The following is a 17,107-nucleotide window of genomic DNA, read 5'->3' on the forward strand; positions in this document are numbered from 1 at the left end:
ACTCCATGGGGCCAAGTGCACATGGAAGAAGAGTAATGATAGTGACAAATAGCCGTGCAGCCTCTGACAGTTTACAAAGCACTCATTCTTCTTAATCTCAGGATCTTGACAGAAGGTGAAGGCAAATATTTGCAGCATTTCCAATTTATGGGTGAAGCAACTGAGCCCCAGAGAATGACTTGCGGCAGGTTTGCAGAGCGTGCATCTGAAGTCAGGCCCACAGTTTCCACATTCTGTGGAGTGAGCGACAGAGCGATGGGTTGTCTTGTCTGGAGCAGGGAGGCCCCTGGAGGCTGGTGAGATGGGAGTACAGTGGGTGGGGGGCCTGTGACCCAGGAGGCCCTGTGTCACCGGTTCAGCTTCTCCCGGCGGAGAGCGTGCCCTCTGAATGACTTCTGTAGGTGTGTTTGTGACATGCTCAGCAGGTGTCAGAAGGATGGGCCAGTGCCAAAGGCCAAGCCCAGGGATGTTTCAGATTTTTCCCTTTATGCCCCTGCAACCAAGCCCTGCTCTCCTGCACATATAAGAGACCCAGGCTACGGCTGTGGCAGTCAGTGGCCTGGCCCTTCTCGCTTTTCCCTGACAACTCTGAGCGTGTTCCTCTCTCTCCAGCCATGCTCATCAGACAGCAGTGTGGCCGAGGCGGGCCCCGGGGCTTTAGCTGTGGCTCAGCCGTCGTAGGTGGAGGCAAGAAGTCTGCTTTCAGCTCGACCTCCATGTCTGGGGGCACAGGCTGCTTCTCCTCCGGGGGCTTCAGCAGCAGAAGCCTCTGCAACCTCGGGGGAAACAAGAGCATCTCCATCGGCACGGCTGGGTGCTGGCGAGGCACTGGGTTTGGGGCTGCTGGAGGTTTTGGGGCTGCTGGAGGTTTTGGGGCTGCTGGAGGTTTTGGGGCTGCTGGAGGTTTTGGGGCTGGCGGCTTTGGCCCTGGATTCGGGGGCTCCTCTGGTGGATGGGGTGGTGCTGGCTTCCCCGTCTGCCCTCCTGGAGGGATTCAGGAGGTCACCATCAATCAGAGCCTGCTGACGCCACTCCACATGGAGATTGACCCTGAGATCCAGAAGGTCCGGACCGAGGAGCGGGAGCAGATCAAGACCCTCAACGACAGGTTCGTCTCCTTCATTGACAAGGTGAGCCGGCCCCTTGATCAGATAAGGTGGTAGAAGCCAGGGTTTCTGAGTCCTGGCATCTCAGACCTGAGCCTGCTGCGGACTTGGGAAAACTGTGAACTTCTCTGGGCCACTGTTTCCCACCTAGTTAAGAAGAGTCATTACTCTTTCTCTTTTGTCCTGTGGCTGTTGGGAAAACAGGCTGCTCGAAGCAGTTCAATACTTGGATTTCCTGACATGTTATGTGTTACTGGGCAAATCATTCAACTTTTCTGGGTCCAGTCACCCCAGCTATAAAGTGGGTTCCTTGTTTCCCTGCTTCTTCTCAGGTTTTGGTTTCATAAATGATATGGTTAATAATTTAATAGTTAATTAATTATAGTTAATATAATAGCTTAATGACTGGCACTTCTGTTGTCAGAGCAGAAGAAAACCAGGCTGGTTTCCCAAATGAGAAAGGGACTGACTCTAATGGCAGATTAGAGTTCCTCGTAGGACCTTGGAAGGTCATTGTGTTCATCCTCTTGACTCTGGGCAAAATTGCTCATCTCTGGGTCTGTTTGAAGAGGATAGGGGATGGCTCTCTGCTTTTCTTTTTGTAGTCCACTTCCCTTCTCCATGCAAGGTCTGGAGGTTCAAGTCTTTTCTGCTGCATGCTGTGCTTCTGTATGATGGATGATAGCAAAGAGATTAGTTCCAGAGAGTCCTTAATCCAAAGATGAATGACTGAATAGATGGTTGCAGCACATTTGGCCCAGGGTGCCCTGGTTCTCTGTGCAGAGAAGTCTTAGTTCTCTTAGATGAATGGGGCAAGAATGAACAATCTTGGAGTAGATCGAGTGGGAATATTTGCTCTTCTTGCTAGTTTGAATTAACCCATAGCAGCTTAAAAGGACTTTATTGTGACTCTAGGACCTATAGATGGGAAAGTAAGACCAAGGGTTGGGTGCTTCCTTGTCTAATCTCCCTTCATCAGTTTAAGTTCAAACTGTGATCAGTCACCCTTACCTGCTTTTCTTTCAATTCTGAAGCACCTAAAGTGGAAATATCATGCCAAACCTTGGTTTATCTGGCTAGATCTCTTCCTAGAGGGAAAATTCAGGGAAGTCCCCTTGCAGCAGTGAGTCTCTGAGACTCAGAATATGTCTGGGGCTTGATCTTAAATATTTATACTCAGTTGTGCACAGGTTCACAGGGACACACCAGGTGCATTTATAAGAAAGCTTGTTTAAAACATCTTCAGTGAATTTATCATTCCTTTGCCTTGGGTCAGGATCACTTTGAATGCAATAGCCCTTAGGCTGTGGTTGTATCTCCTAAATTTGTTTTATTTTATTATTTCATAGAAGTTCGGTATTCTTAGCAACTCATCCCTTCTCAGTAACTCTGGATCCCTGTGGTTGGGAAGTTGTTCTTGCTGCACAGTCAGGCCCCGATGCTTGGGCTCTGCTCTGCTCTTCCCATCACACATGGCCCACTTGCTGCTATGGAGCGGGGCCGCCATGTTGACCCCAGCAGATAGTGCCTGGAGTTGCAACGTGGTGGCCCTACTCGGATGGCTCTTGGGCTCCCTGGTTAGCATCGATTGACTGGGATGGTGTTGGCCAGCCCTCCTGCCAGAGATTCAGGTCCTCATCGGTCGGTTGGTGCTTGTGTTAAATACAGGTGCGGTTCTTAGAGCAGCAGAACAAGGTTCTAGAGACCAAGTGGAACCTCCTTCAGCAGCAGACGACAACCACATCCAGCAAAAACCTTGATCCCTTCTTTGAGGACTACCTCAGTGCCCTGAGGAAGCAGCTGGATAACTTGACCAACAACAAAGGACGCCTGCAGTATGAGCTGAAGATCATGCAGGACAGCGTGGAGGACTTCAAGGCCAAGTATGTGGGGAGGGGATGCAACAATCTGCCCAGCCATGCCCCAGGACCCCCGGGCTTCTCTTCATCATTTAGAATCTCAGGCTCTGAAGAGACGCCCAAAAGGTCAGGGAGGACCTCCAGTCTGTTCCCATGCTTCTACATGGTCACTTTTTTAATGGGGTGAGGTCTAGTAACCCTAAGTTGCCCCAAACAGAAAATGAGTGATGTATTCAGAGAGCTGGGCTTACCATATACAAATAAGATAAAAAACCAAACAGATGGAAAGTAATACAGGAGGGTTGGAAGAATACAGGCTGTAGAGATAGATGGACCTGCTTGGCATACTGATTCCTTCACTTACTAGCTGTGTGATCTTGGGTGACTTGCTTAACCTCTCTGAACCTTAGTTTTCATCATCTTTAAAATGGCGATAATAGTTCTACTTTATAGGTTGTGAGAATTAAATGAGATAGAGAAAGCTGGTAGCATAGTGCCGGCCATAAAATGAACATTGAATGCAGAGTAGCTCTTATTATGCTCATTATGGGATGGAGCTGAGAAAAATACCAGCTCCCTCTCTCAATTCACTCTCACACCAAAGAAAAAGAACTGGAGTATTGGCAACCCTCCTGAGAATTTAATCCACCCAATGGCCAAAGGACAGCCCTTCTATGGAAATAAAATCGACCAGATCATTGCTGGTTCTCCTCCTCACATCTTATCTCTTGCAAACAGTCTTTTTAAAATTTGGTTTTCACTTCTCTGAGTAAACTAGAGTCTAGACTGGTACCTCATACACTGTAATTACTCAATAAATGTAGGTGGAATGAATATCTGTATGAACGTGGGAAAATGTAGCCAATTAGATGGATTTTTCCAGATAGTTAGATGTTTGAAAACCAGCAGGAGAGAGTGAGAAACACTAGCTCACTGTGGGGCTTTTGTCTTTTTTTTTTTTTTTTTTGCATCTCCCCATCCCCAGGTATGAAGATGAGATCAACAAACGCACAGCTGCTGAAAATGACTTTGTGGTCTTAAAGAAGGTAAGGGTTGAAGGAGGGTAGGGATGTGTTCCCACTTCCCTCGGGAGTGGCCGTTGGCTTGAATCATGGGTTCTGTCCATCTCTCTCATCTCCACCCCACTTGGTACTATCCAGATCTCACTGAACTAGGAATTAAGGCTGTGAAAAAAAGCCCATTTGGATAATTAACTTCCATGTCTGCAGGTGGCTTTAGGGGCAGAATAGGCCAAATGAATAGTCCCCCGCCACCTCACCTGGTGCTACCTTGTGTGTCACATAACACTCCCTGCCCCCTATTGGAATGCCTGTACCTTGTCTCTTATCCTTCCCCCTCCTCTGCAGGACGTGGACGCCACTTACATGAGCAAGACGGAGTTGGAGGCCAAGGTGGATGCCCGTAATGATGAGGTCAACTTCCTGAGGGTCCTCTATGCTGCGGTGAGGACTTCATTTCGCCACCCTCCCACGACCCCATTCAGGGAAGAGACTCCTCCATCTGTGAGGTTGCTGGTCGGAATTGACTGTTCGTTGAAAGGACTCCAGCTCCCTTACTTCAGGGCCCTGGGCTCTCAGCAAGGTCATGGATAGAAAGGGTTGAAGTGAGACATTCAACTGAGAGGTCTCAAAACCAGAGGTTGTCTTAGAAGATTAGGTCTAAAGATTGCATGGGATAGAATTTATTGCCGTCCAGCATTTCTCTAGTGAAATAGATCCATTCCCTTCCCTTCCATGCAACATACTCAGGGCCCCCTGACCTGGAGTAGCTTAGGGAGCAGTAAAGACTACAAGCATTGCTTTTCTGTCTTGAGATATCACCAACCACTTGATTTCTACATAGAAATTTACCCCTCCTCCTTCTCTGTACACTTGGGGAATGCCAAGTTGGCTTCCATCTGAGCTTGTGGCATGGCCATTTCCACGGTGATGGCAGGTCTCTGGTGTCAGAGATTAGGGAAGACTCTCCAGGCGGCCTGATGTGAGACATTTTCCCCGCAGGAACTGGCTCAGATGCAGACCCACGTCAGCGACACGTCTGTCATCCTGTCCATGGACAACACCCGCGACCTGAACCTGGACGGCATCATCGCCGAGGTCCGCGCCCAGTACGAGGAGATTGCCCAGAGGAGCAAGGCCGAGGCCGAGGCGCTATACCAGACCAAGGTGGGCGTCAGGGGTCTCTCAGGTGCCGAGAACGGCTTCTGGGGCTCTGCTTTTGATGTCTGTGAGCAGACGATCATCAGCTCGAGCCCAAGAGAAGTCAGGGGTAAACTGATTCTTCTGGGTGGCACTGATCCTGGTCTGCCTGGAGATAGCATGACATTTTGTATTATCCCTGCCACCTGTGGCTATTCTTGCTGAGTCCACTTGAGAATAGACTCTACCCAAACACCCCTGACCCCTGTTTCCCTGTGTCTCCTGGGTCTTAGGTCCAGCAGCTCCAGGCCTCAGTCGAACAACATGGTGACAGCCTGAGGAACACCAAGAATGAGATTTCAGAGCTTAACAGGATGATCCAGAGGCTGCGGGCTGAGATCGAGAATGTCAAGAAGCAAGTATGTGTCACCTCTACCCGGCCTCGGTACAGGGTCAGGGGCCTGATGTCTCCACAGTAGACTAGCAGATAAGGCATCAGACCAGAAGATCTTGAGCTAGTCTGCGGGGGATTTGTAGCTCTTTGCATAAGTCATACCCAGATCTTTTCAGCAATATCCTAGTTAACATGACATGATAACCTCAGCCAATAAGTTTTCTTGGCTCTTTTTCATTGGTTTTGCTCATTTTATCTAATCATTCTGGTGGGGGCATTGGTGGACCCTAGCTGGAGTGAATAAAATGCATAAGAGTCAGGGAAGGTGGGGAGAAGGACAGACAGAATCTTGACATCCTAACCCAAGCAAAGCTGCTACAGGAGAGGGGACAGATTTAGAGGTCTTGACAGCAGGACCCTGGTGATTGCCTGTCCCGTGCCCTTGTCTGCAGTACCAGACTCTGCAGACATCCGTGGCTGATGCAGAGCAGCGTGGCGAGGTGGCCCTGAAAGATGCCTACAGCAAGCGCACAGAGCTGGAGGTCGCCCTGCAGAAGGCCAAGGAGGAGCTGGCCCGGATGCTGCACGAGTACCAGGAGCTCATGAGCGTGAAGCTGGCCTTGGACGTGGAGATCGCCACCTACCGCAAGCTGCTGGAGGGCGAGGAGTGCCGGTGAGCGGGGTGAAGGCAGGGTGGGAACAGGAGGAAGGGAGAGGGTCCAGAGCCATGGCCAGTCTGGGACACCTCTGCTGGACCACTTGCTTCTGTGCTGGTGTGTTATGAATCAGGCCAGTGTTATATAACAGGTTCACATTCAGGCCTCAAATCTGGCTACTGAAGGATGGGAGGGTGCTTGACACCTGCTTGTTGAACAAAGTGTGGCTCCGGGCTTGCTGACGCTCACTGCTCTTTTTGTCGCCCACAGAATGTCTGGAGAATGCCAGAATTCCGTGAGCATCTGTAAGTACCGTCTGCCCCCGCTGTGGCCGTTTGTTCACCCCGGTTTGGGGTGAGATTCCTGGTTTCCAGCACGGTTGGAACGACCTTGTCCTTGTCTTTCTCCCGCAGCTGTAGTTGGTGGTGCTGCCAGCGCAGGAGGCGTTGGTGGAGGGTTAGGAAGCTGCTCCGGATTTGGCCTGGGTTCTGGCTCCGGAAGTGGTTTTGGGTTTGGTGGTAGTGTTGGTGTCGGCGGCAGTTCCAGCAGCAAGATCACCTCTACCACCACCCTGACCAAGAGATCCCACCGATAGATGAGGTGAGGTCCCTGCAGCCGCTTGAGGCCAGCCTGGCCCAGCCCTGGTGTCTCTGCTTCCTTCACCCCCACCTCCACCCTGCCTTCCTGGGGCTCGTCTTACCAGTGTCACCTCAGTGCCAGGGCGTGGACTTTGCCCTCTTGGAGTTTGGTAGCTTCTTCCTAATTTGGGCTTGCTGACCCAGCTGGAATGGGAGAGGTGTCAGCTGACTCTTCACCTCTCATGGACAGAGGAGAATCCAGCCAGGCGCTTCATCTCCAGAATTAGTAGGGTCACATATATCCCTTCCCAGCCCAATGCCGCCTCCTACCAGATCCCGGATCTCCCTCTACATCAGGACCAAACTCCTTCTCCATCACTTGGCAGCAACTGACCCTGCAAGGTCAGGACAAGAGCCACTCAGTACCCTGTCCACCTCTTCTCCTTCTCTCTGTCCATCTTTGGGTGCATCTTCAATAAAAAGCTTTTGTCATTCACTTTGAGCAATCGTGTTTGTTCCTTGGGGAGAAGTCTCCAGAATTCAGGTGAAAGTGAAGGAGGCTGGGGCCTGAGGGATCTGTCTGTCCAAATCAAGGTTATCAGCTCATTTCTCAGATCTCTACTTCTAAGTTGCCCAGATTATGGGGAGAGAAGGGTCATGTGTGGAGCCTGAAGGCTGCCTCCAGAACAGGAGCACAGTCTCAAAGCAACCAACAGTTATCCAAAGATCGCGCGTTGCAGGCAGTCAGGGTGGGGCCGTCTCAGTGCTGAGACCCAGGAGTATCTGGCGGGAAGGGGTGCAGGTCTGGAGGTGTGGGGTGTAGGGCAGGTATGGGGACAGGCAGTCAGAGGTCTCCACTGAATATAGAACAAGAGGTTAGGGAGCTTATGGAGAGTTTATGCTCAGCGTCTAGCAAGGCCCTGTCTTCACGAAACTCCAGGCATGGGCTTTCCCACCAGGCCAGCAAGGCTTTCGGGAACTTGTTCACAGAATCAACAAGGTCCTGATTGTTGGATGGAGAAGTGAAAACATGTCGCTCTCACAGAGCTTTCGTGCTGAGCTCACTTGCCCTTGTCCTCAGGTGATTCTGTCAGAGGTTACGTCTGAGTGTCTGTCCCTGAGTGGTGGGAGAGAGGGGGGCGTGAGGCAGATCTTTGGGGGCATTGGAGGGTGCAGCTTCCTGTTTGGGGCCAGCCCTGGAGATTCCGGTTGGATATTCAGAGGTGGGGGTCTGGGTATAGCCTTTGTGGACATCCTGTTTTTATACTGGACCGATTCCAAGATACCTGGAGTATCACAGTCTTCCCTTCTTCAGAGGAAGTCTGCACAGCTCCCCTTGCGCAGTCTGACCTAAATCCCTCCTACTACGGATGCAGACTGCACTCACTGCCCGGGCCATCAATCGGTGCCTCCCACCCTCGACTGCCAGGGAGTGCATGCAGACTCCAATCCCTCCACGTCGTGCCTCCCACGAGCCCTTACTATGTGCAGACTGAAGGGCACACCGTTTGCCCAAGGTTGGTCTCTGCCCACGGGGCCTTCGCCCCGTGCAGGCAGGCTCAGGGCAGCAGGGCAGAGCAGCGAAATGTTAACCTCAGGGCTTTGTGCTCCCAGGCGGGAGCCTCCTGCCAGAAGCAGCCGCTCCCTGCTCCCTGGGCTGGCCAGCTGGTCCTCCAAAAGCTAATCTCCCCATAGACCTGGGGCTCACCCGTGTGGCAGAGCAGGAAGTCTTTGACTTCTTTCCATCACTGCACCCCTCCCCTGGGAGAATGCTGAATCGGCTCTTTTCTGAGTTTCTGGGGTGGGGAGGAGGAGTCAAGGGTTGGAAGCAGGGGAGGGGCTTCTCAAGTTCACCCACCGGGTCACGACGGGCCACGCCGAGAAGCCAAAGCCCAGAAGCTGGGCAGGTTACCGCCTTTTTTGTGCCCTCTGACTGGGTGGAGTGCGGGAGCGGGGAGTAGCCAGCCTGAGTACCACTGTCGGGTCTCTCAGGACCCCTTCAGTTGAATTTAATGACTTACTTACACACAAAGTTAGATGGTAGATTTTACGTGTGCATGTGTATCTTAGAATAAACGTGTTCTTATTTGTAGGCAAGTGGCTATGCGAGTGTGTTTGATTTTTATTTATATAAGAAGACTCCTGTTTTACATAAAAGAGGGAAAACCTACATGTTGGCTTCTACTCCCAGAACAGTCCCAGGGAGTGGATCCTGGCCATGGTCCAGGGTTTGGAGCTGGCCAGTCAAAGGGGATGCATGGTGGTGGTGGGGAGATTCACTTCTGAGATAACAGGTGCCACCCTCCTCTCAGATCCTTTGAACTGGATTTCGCTGCTCTCTGTGTTCAGGGAACTGTGCATTGCCCACCCCCTGGAAGGCCCCGTGCTCTCCCGTTCCCCCCACCCCCGGAAATGCTCTACCCTGAGGTAACTGAAATCACTTCTCACATCACTGTAATGGCTCAGCTGTGGGCTGGCAAAGCTTTCAGTCAGTTTACGTGGCTCATTGGCCCTGAACCCCTCTCTCCGTCCTGGCTGCCACCTTGCCCTCGGTTGGGCTCAGGCTTCTGGCTCTCAGGCAATGACCACAGCTGCATACGTCCCTCCCCCTTCACCAAGGCCTTCTGCTCTGGGGCCAGCCCACTCAGTTCCCAGGAAATTCTTGCTACCACTTCTGAAGCCTCCCTCGCTTGTTGCTAGGAAAACCAGAAGGACAGAGGGGAGGGGGTTTAATTAGTGTGGTCCTGCTGTGGGATTTTGGCTAAGCTTACTGTGGGGACGCAGGCTTTGGCTTCAAAGACCAGAGGACCTGAGAATCAGGCATGTGGGACTTCCCTGGTGGCGCAGTGGCTAAGAATCCGCCTGCCAATGCAGGGGACACGGGTTCGAGCCCTGGTCCGGGAAGATCCCGCATGCCGCGGAGCAACCAAGCCTGTGTGCCACAACTATTGAGTCTGTGCTCTAGAGCCCGTGAGCCACAACTACTGAAGCCCGCGTTCCTGGAGCCCGTGCTCCGCAACAAGAGAAGCCACCGCAATGAGAGGCCTGCGCACCGCAACGAAGAGCAGCCCCCGCTCGCCGCAACTAGAGGAAGCCCGCGTGCAGCAACGAAGACCCAGTGGAACCAAAAATAAATAATAAATAAATTAATTAATTAAAAAAAAAGAGGATCAGGCGTGTGCACTACCGTGTCTTGGGTGGACGGGCAAGTTTTAGTGAGACAGCTGCTTAGGGAGATAACTGAGGGAACTGCGCCCCTCTTTGTGACTCCCCAGGGCACGGTACTAGCGGGACAGCCCGGGGCCAAGGGAAGGGTGGGCTGAGGGAAGAAGGCTGTTCCATCTTTTTGCTGTGCTGAAGGTTGGGCCTGAACAGTCACCTCTTTATCCCATGGGAGGGGTGGTGGGGGGTAGGTAGGTGTTCTGACAGAGGGCAGGACTCAAGTCTCCTCTAAGAGGAAGTCCTTTCTTCCAGGAAGTCCCCCGGGGCCGCCCCACGCTCTTAGCTCAGCCCGCTGCTCGGCCTCCCTTGGGCCTCCCTGGGCCTCATCCTGCTCACACCCCCTGCCCTGCGCAGCGCCCCGAGGGGCTGTGGCCTTTCGCTCAGCAGACTGGGAGCTCCCCTGCCTGCAAATCCACAGTCTAAGAGCTTCAGCTGGACAGGCGTTGCAGCGGGGTTCTCTCCCTTGGGATGGACATCTTGTCACGTGAATGTGAGTGCCTGAGGATGGGGATTGCTGGGGAGGCAGACATACTAAATACAGATTTCCCACCCTTTCAGGAGACTGGTAAGAGCAATGGTAGATGTAAACAGCAAGGCTCTGAAAGCACAGGGGAGAAGCATTCACTTTTGCCAAGGGATTCAAGGAAGGCTCCCTGGAGGAGGTGACCCCTGAGATAAATCTTGAAGCCTGAGAAGGAGTCAGCCAGGTGAAAGGGGTGTAGACTTGAAGTTGCGGCAAGGGGCACAGGGGAGAAGAGTGCTCTCGGCAGCAAGAATACCAGAGTAGAGGCAGGGAAGCGTGGCGCCGTGCAGCGTGTGTAAGAACCCACAGCAGCTTGGCATCACGCCGCATTAAGAACAGGCAGTGGTGGGAGGGAGGCTGGAGAGGGAGGCCCAGGCCTCCACAGTGGAGGACTGTGGCTTGGCCCATAGTCTGATCTGTGCTTGGGCTTTGTGTTCCAAGACTAGGCAAGCTCAGAATGAGGTGCATCTGAGAGAACAGGTCTGAAGGACACGGAGAGGGAACTCTGGGTCACCTGCCTTCAGGGAGTGGTCTTTAGGCCCATTACATGCTTTGGACTCCTGTCTCGGAATGGCCATATCTGCACCTCACTGCCTTTCCACGTGGCTGTTATGCTAAGCCTTGCCATGCTCTGCCTCCTTTCCCAGTCTTGTTCGCCAGGAGGAGAGAGTCTTTGCTGTCATTCCCTTGTCTCCTGGCAGGATCGTCTCCCCCGCAACGATATTCATTCCTTCAATATTTGTTGAGTACCTGCTTTATGCTAGAGGCTGTGAATCGCTGTTTCTAAATCTCCTCAGATAACTTACACGGTATCCCACGGTCACCTTATTTCCTACCATGATCACACCCTCTGCTTTATGTCCAGCTGGACTCCCTGAAATTCTGCAGTGGAGAGATTGAGAGCCCTGCTTTTAAATATCATTGCACTGAAAAATCAATTTAAGTTTCCTCTTAAGCTTCTCTTCCCCAGGTTAAATGATTGCTTAACCATTTTTTTCTCCTCCCCTTTTACCTTTTGTTTCAAGCAACTTATTTAATAACTTCCCTTTTTTGTTTTGTTTTGAATTTCCCAGCAAGGACAAGATGTGATTTCTGCTGTTTACAACTTCTGATTTGAGGAGACACACCAGACAAACATGATTCAGCACAAATATGGTGGGGAGAGCCTATCAGGCAAAGGAATCTTTTATAAATAAAAGGTTCTTCAGGGCGAACCTCACATTCCATTTTATTACCCTGTTGATCTTCTCTGGAATGCTCTGTGGCTGCTGTCCCTTCAATTTCTTCTTCCAGCAGGAGGTAGAAGTGAGTTGCTTAAAAGCAGAAGGCAAGTCTCTGACCTGGAAGGTAAGGAAGGTGGAGTGGGTCTCACAAGTTCCCCCTTTACCCTCAGAACCTATCCTCACACAGCAGCCAGACTCATTCGCTTAAAAGTCAGCTTGAGGCTCACCTTTGCCGAGACCTTCAGTGGCTTTGCCTCTCAGAGTAAAAGCCAGTCTTAGCGTCTCAAAGCTGTGTGTCATCGGTCTCCCTGCCGGCCAAGACCTCATCTCTGATGCCTGTCCTCCTCCCTCACTCTGCTTCAGCTCTGCTGGCCCCATGCTGCTCCCCAAACACTCCTGACCAGCCTGCCCCAGGGCCTTTGCACGTGTGGTTTCCTCTGCCCAGCACACCCTTTGCTCAGGTGTCTGCATGCCTTGTTCCCTCACTGCACTCAGATGTCTGCTCAGGTCTGCTCAGACCACCCTCTACGAAATAGCACCCTTCTCATGTCTACCCCCCTTTTTCTGCTGCATTTATTTTATAACACTTTTCACACCCTGGCATAATGTGTATTTATTTCTTTATTGTCTGTTCGCCACTGGCGTGTGAGCGCTAGAAGAGCAGGAACTTCATTACTTCATTCCTGGTGCCTGAAACAGTGACTGGCAAATAGCAAGTGTTCCATAAGGATTCACTGCATATTTAGAGAGAGCCAGGGCAGGCTGATCGGGGCTGATGCTTTGCCTCTGAGGAAGATGAACATTAAGCAAAGAATATGGAGAAAATGAGGTGCTTGGGTCATCACAGGAGAAATTAATTCATTGAATTAACCTGTGGTTTGTCCCGAGCAACAGAAGAGGCCCTATTGCCATGTTAGGAAAGAAGCACATCCCAAAGTAACATAAAATGACAAATACAAAATAATAGCTAGTGCTTCCTGAGTACTAACCATGTCTAGGTTCCATTCTTAGTGTTTGCCATACATTATTTAATTCAATTCTTGCAACAGCTATGGAAGATTAATCTGCTATTATTTCCATTTTATTTAGGAAACAGGCTTGCGGAGGTTTAGTAACTTGTCCGAGATCACACAGTAAATGAAAAAGAGGCAGAGCCAGAATTCAAACCCAGGATGGCCTGACTTACATGGGTAAAGCCCATGTCTAACCCCTCTACCCCCTCAGGATCGATATGAGCCAACAGTTAAAGAAAGGCGTAGAATCTCAACCTGCATTGGAAGAAGCTGTATCCACATCACAGACAGTAAGGGTCCTCCTAATAGTTTTGGTGTACATTACACCACCTCTGATTTTTTTTTTAAATCGACGTATAGTTAATTTACAATGTTGTGTTAGTTTCAAGTGTATAGCAAAATGATTCAGATTCGTTTCCATTATAGGTTATTACCCACCTCCAATTATTTTATCTTAATTAGGCACCATGATATTAAGAGCAAAATGGAGTGAAGAGAAACCATGTGTATTGAAGACTGGGAGAAGCAACTGGGTATATTTAACTGGGAGAACAGCTTCTGGAAATTCAACAGCATTTTCTAATGTTGGAAGAGTCATCATACAGAAGCCAGGGAAGTTGGTGTGTGTTACTCTGAAAGGCCAGGTGAGAGCAAATCCATTTCAGTTCAGGTCACATAGAAGACCTGCCAGGACCAGATGCTGATGGACACAGAGGCAAGGAAGACTGGCGGTGACAGGACTCAGAGGGTCACAGTCTGGCAGGGAGTCTCAGCTGGGGACTGAGAGCTCTGTCTAAAGGACAGAGCTGTCCAGAAGCGGAAGAGGCTGGTTGGCAGGAGTTTGAGACCCGAGGCGGACAGGCCTCAGTTAGGGTGGCCGCTGTGATAGCACGAGGGTTCTGAGCGTCCAGATATGCACAGACGACTGTAGACTGAATAAACAGTATGTCTCTCATGTACGTGTATTTCATTTGCAAATGTATTTGATTATGAGATGCCATTATATTTAAAAGTATTGCTGAATTCATGGTAAATATATATATATATTCTCAAAAGGCTACTGAAAGTATAAGTTCTGACATATGTGAAGATCAATATAATTTTCTGATGTTAAAAGAGGCCTTCAGATGCAGAGAGGGTTGGCTGCCATGGTGATGGTGGACAGGTCAAGCCAACTTCACTGATCCCGTGAAGAAGAGTCTGGCTGCCACTGGAGCAGGAGGCTTTAAAACTAGATCTAAGAAGATCTTCCGCGGTTCAGGGTGGCGCCTGGCTGGCCTGGGCAAGCCAGAAGATTTGGTGAACTGCCTTCCATGGGGATCCTGAATAGGAGAGGCTGCGTGTGTGTATGTATGTGTGTGTGTGTGTGTGTGTGTGTGTGTGTGGGACTGCCTCAAGGTAGAGAAGTGGACTGGCTAAACTCTTGGCTACAGCACCCTATGAGGCTCTGATTTTATACATTGCAACACAGTGACTCACTCTTTTCTCCAGGGAGAAGGTACTTAGGCTACTTAGTTAAGCTTCAAATAATCCAGGTTTTTTTTTTTTAAATTTATTTATTTTATTTATTTAATTTTTTGCTGTGTTGGGTCTTCGTTGTTACATGCGGGCTTTCTCTAGTTGTGGCTAGCGGGGGCTACTCTTTGTTGTGGTGCGTGGGCTTCTCATCGCAGTGGCTTCTCTTGTTGCGGAGCACGGGCTCTAGGTGCACAGGCTTCAGTAGTTGTGGCTTGCGGGTTCTAGAGCACAGGCTCAGTAGTTGTGGCGCACAGGCTTAGTTGCTCCACAGCATGTGGGATCTTCCGGGACCAGGGCTCGAACCTGTGTCCCCTGCATTGGTTGGCAGATTCTTAACCACTGCGCCACCAGGGAAGCCCCACAATCCAGGTTTTGAAAGTGAGCGTAAGCCAACTCCGTTTTCTCAAAATGCTTATTGGGTCCCCCAAGTCTGGAGGGCTGGGCCCAACCATCAAGAATTTCAACTCACGGATTGCTTCCTCCTCTTCCATCATTTGCATCCCTCATGACTCTCCAATCAGAATTGACACCCTAGTCCTGCAAATGTACTCCCAGTCCCTATTTTGCTTCCTGTCTCCCAGTGGCCAATGTCTTCTCTGTAATCCCGGGTGCAGAATAAGAATAGATCAAGCTCACTTTGTTGTATGGCAGAAATTAACACAACATTGTAAATCAACTATATTTCAATTAAAAAAAAAAGAATAGATTAAGCTTTATCCCCCCTCCTTCCACCACCTGCTGGGGAGGTCCCAGATCTGATGACAATGGTGGTTGTGACTTCGCTTCTCAAGGATTCCTCTCCAAGTTAATTCCCTCTGAAGGAATGACAGGTATGGCTCAGGATCAGTGGGCTCTGGCAACGGCTGGTATCTGCCCCACTGCGGGGCAGAAGGCTACCTTGCTTCACTGTGGGTTTAAGAATTCCTAGAGACCCACTGCCCTGGACTTCAGGCCCCCCACCTGGCCATGCAGCAGCCTCATTCTGTCTGGCACAAAAGGTAGGCCCTCTCCTGTTGTCACCCACTTCCCCAGTGTTTTCTCCTACAATCCCTTTCTGTTCTAACCAGGCCTAACTCATCACTTTATTGATCAGCACTCATACTTGCAAATATGAGCATCCATTCTGCCTAACGTAAACAAACAATAATTTATTAAAGCACATTGTTGCTCATGGCATCTCTGGGAGCTCTGCCGCCCGGAACCATGAAGTACTTAGTTTTACACAGTCTTGTAATGTTTGGCTTTTCTGCACTGTGAGCTCTTTGAAAACCATTCTCTCTACCACATAGTGACTGAGAAAGTCCATGCTTGCTAAACGCTCCTCATACTTGTTCACGGATTTCTCTTTGTTGGGCCAGAAGCTGAGGCCTGCTTCCCTGCATCCCAAATCATGGAGCTGATGTGATTCCATCTATCCAACCCCACGCTGTGTCACATTCCCAGGGCGGCCTCAATGACTAATTTGCAAACGGAATAATCATTTGATTGGATTGATTCTTTTGACAGGTAGGAAAGCTGAAATTCTCCACGTGATTTTTAAACAAAAATAGTTAAAAATAACAGTGAACACTGAACACTTACACTGTGCTAGGTACTTTCTAGGCCTGACAATGACTCTATGAGAGGGGTACTTTTAGTAACTTAATTTTACAGATGAGGACACCGAGGCACAGAGAGGTTAAAAAACCTCCTCATGGACATACAGAGACGAAGCTGAGGTTCAAAAGCTAGGTCTGTTTTCATAGAGAACACACCTGTGGTTGCCAAGGGGGAGGTGGGTGCGGGAGGGGTGGATTGGGAGTTTGGGGTTAGCAGATGAAAACTATTATATATAGAATGGATAAACAAGGTCTTACTGTAGAGCACAGGGAACTATATTCAATATCCTATGATAAACCATAATGGAAGAGAATTTTGAAAAGAATGTATATATATGTATAACTGAATCACTTTGCTGTATAGCAGAAATTAACACAACATTATAAATCAACTATACTTCAATTTAAAAAAACGAAATAAAAGTTGGGTCTGTTTGGCTCCAAAGTGCATACACTTAAATACTAAGAGAAAAAAATATGACCTGATTTTTGTGATACATTTCTTGAAACACTTGACAGAGATGTCACTCATCCATCTATGCTCCTGTGAGAACGGGAGGGGTGGAGATGAATGACTGTCTTTATGGTTAATGATGCTGAAATGTAGAGAATTTAAATAGCCTTGGTTATGGTTAGTCACGGGGAGGTGCTGTTCCAGCTCTGAGTTTGGTTCTTTCTTTAAACTCTGGTTCCTCTGAGGCAGCAAAGCCGAGGAGGGTGTCTGTGGGCCTTGGGCTAATTTCACCTGCCATTAATCCTTGGGTAGCAGTTGTGGAAAATCAGGGGTATAAGTCAGATGTGCTGGAGAGGGAATTCCAGTACTGGGCGGGGGGCAGATTACGTGACCTCAAATGCCCAGTCAACTTCAAGTTGATTCTGTGATGGATTACTGACTGATTCTTGGTACTGTGATTCTACAGCATTTTTCTGCTGGAGAGGAGATGACACTCATTTGCATGTATATTTTCTTAAATCTGAACTCCAAATTTGAGAGGTTCCTTATGTTGAGATAATCTCAATTAACTTGGACTACCTTATGTAATGGGATTTCAATTAGCTTTTGACTAGTTTTATTTGGTTGTAATCCAGCAAATAGGCTTAATTCATTCATTAATTGTTCAACTGATTGACTTATTTGTTCACTCAACCGACCAACCTTTAGGAGCATCTATTATTGGCAAAGCACTGTGCTAAGAACCAAAGGGTCCAGTATATTAACCAGACTGTAAGCTCCTGGAATGTTTATGGTTTTATTCTG

General features: G+C 49.5%; 1 protein-coding gene across 1 annotated transcript; it reads left to right on the forward strand.

Moving 5' to 3' along the window:
* The first annotated feature begins 577 nt into the window (after window positions 1-577).
* KRT4 (keratin 4) lies at window positions 578-17,098 on the forward strand. The gene is made up of 9 exons (XM_082420899.1): window positions 578-1,130; window positions 2,775-2,989; window positions 3,951-4,011; window positions 4,333-4,428; window positions 4,987-5,151; window positions 5,418-5,543; window positions 5,971-6,191; window positions 6,445-6,479; window positions 6,588-17,098. The coding sequence occupies exons 1-9, from the start codon at window positions 615-617 to the stop codon at window positions 6,767-6,769; spliced, it is 1,617 nt and encodes a 538-aa protein (XP_082277025.1). The 5' UTR covers window positions 578-614; the 3' UTR covers window positions 6,770-17,098.
* The last annotated feature ends 9 nt before the right edge of the window (window positions 17,099-17,107 follow it).

The sequence above is a fragment of the Balaenoptera physalus genome, assembly GCF_965194825.1.
Source record: "Balaenoptera physalus genome assembly, chromosome: 13".
In the NCBI taxonomy this organism is placed as follows: Eukaryota; Metazoa; Chordata; class Mammalia; order Artiodactyla; family Balaenopteridae; genus Balaenoptera; species Balaenoptera physalus.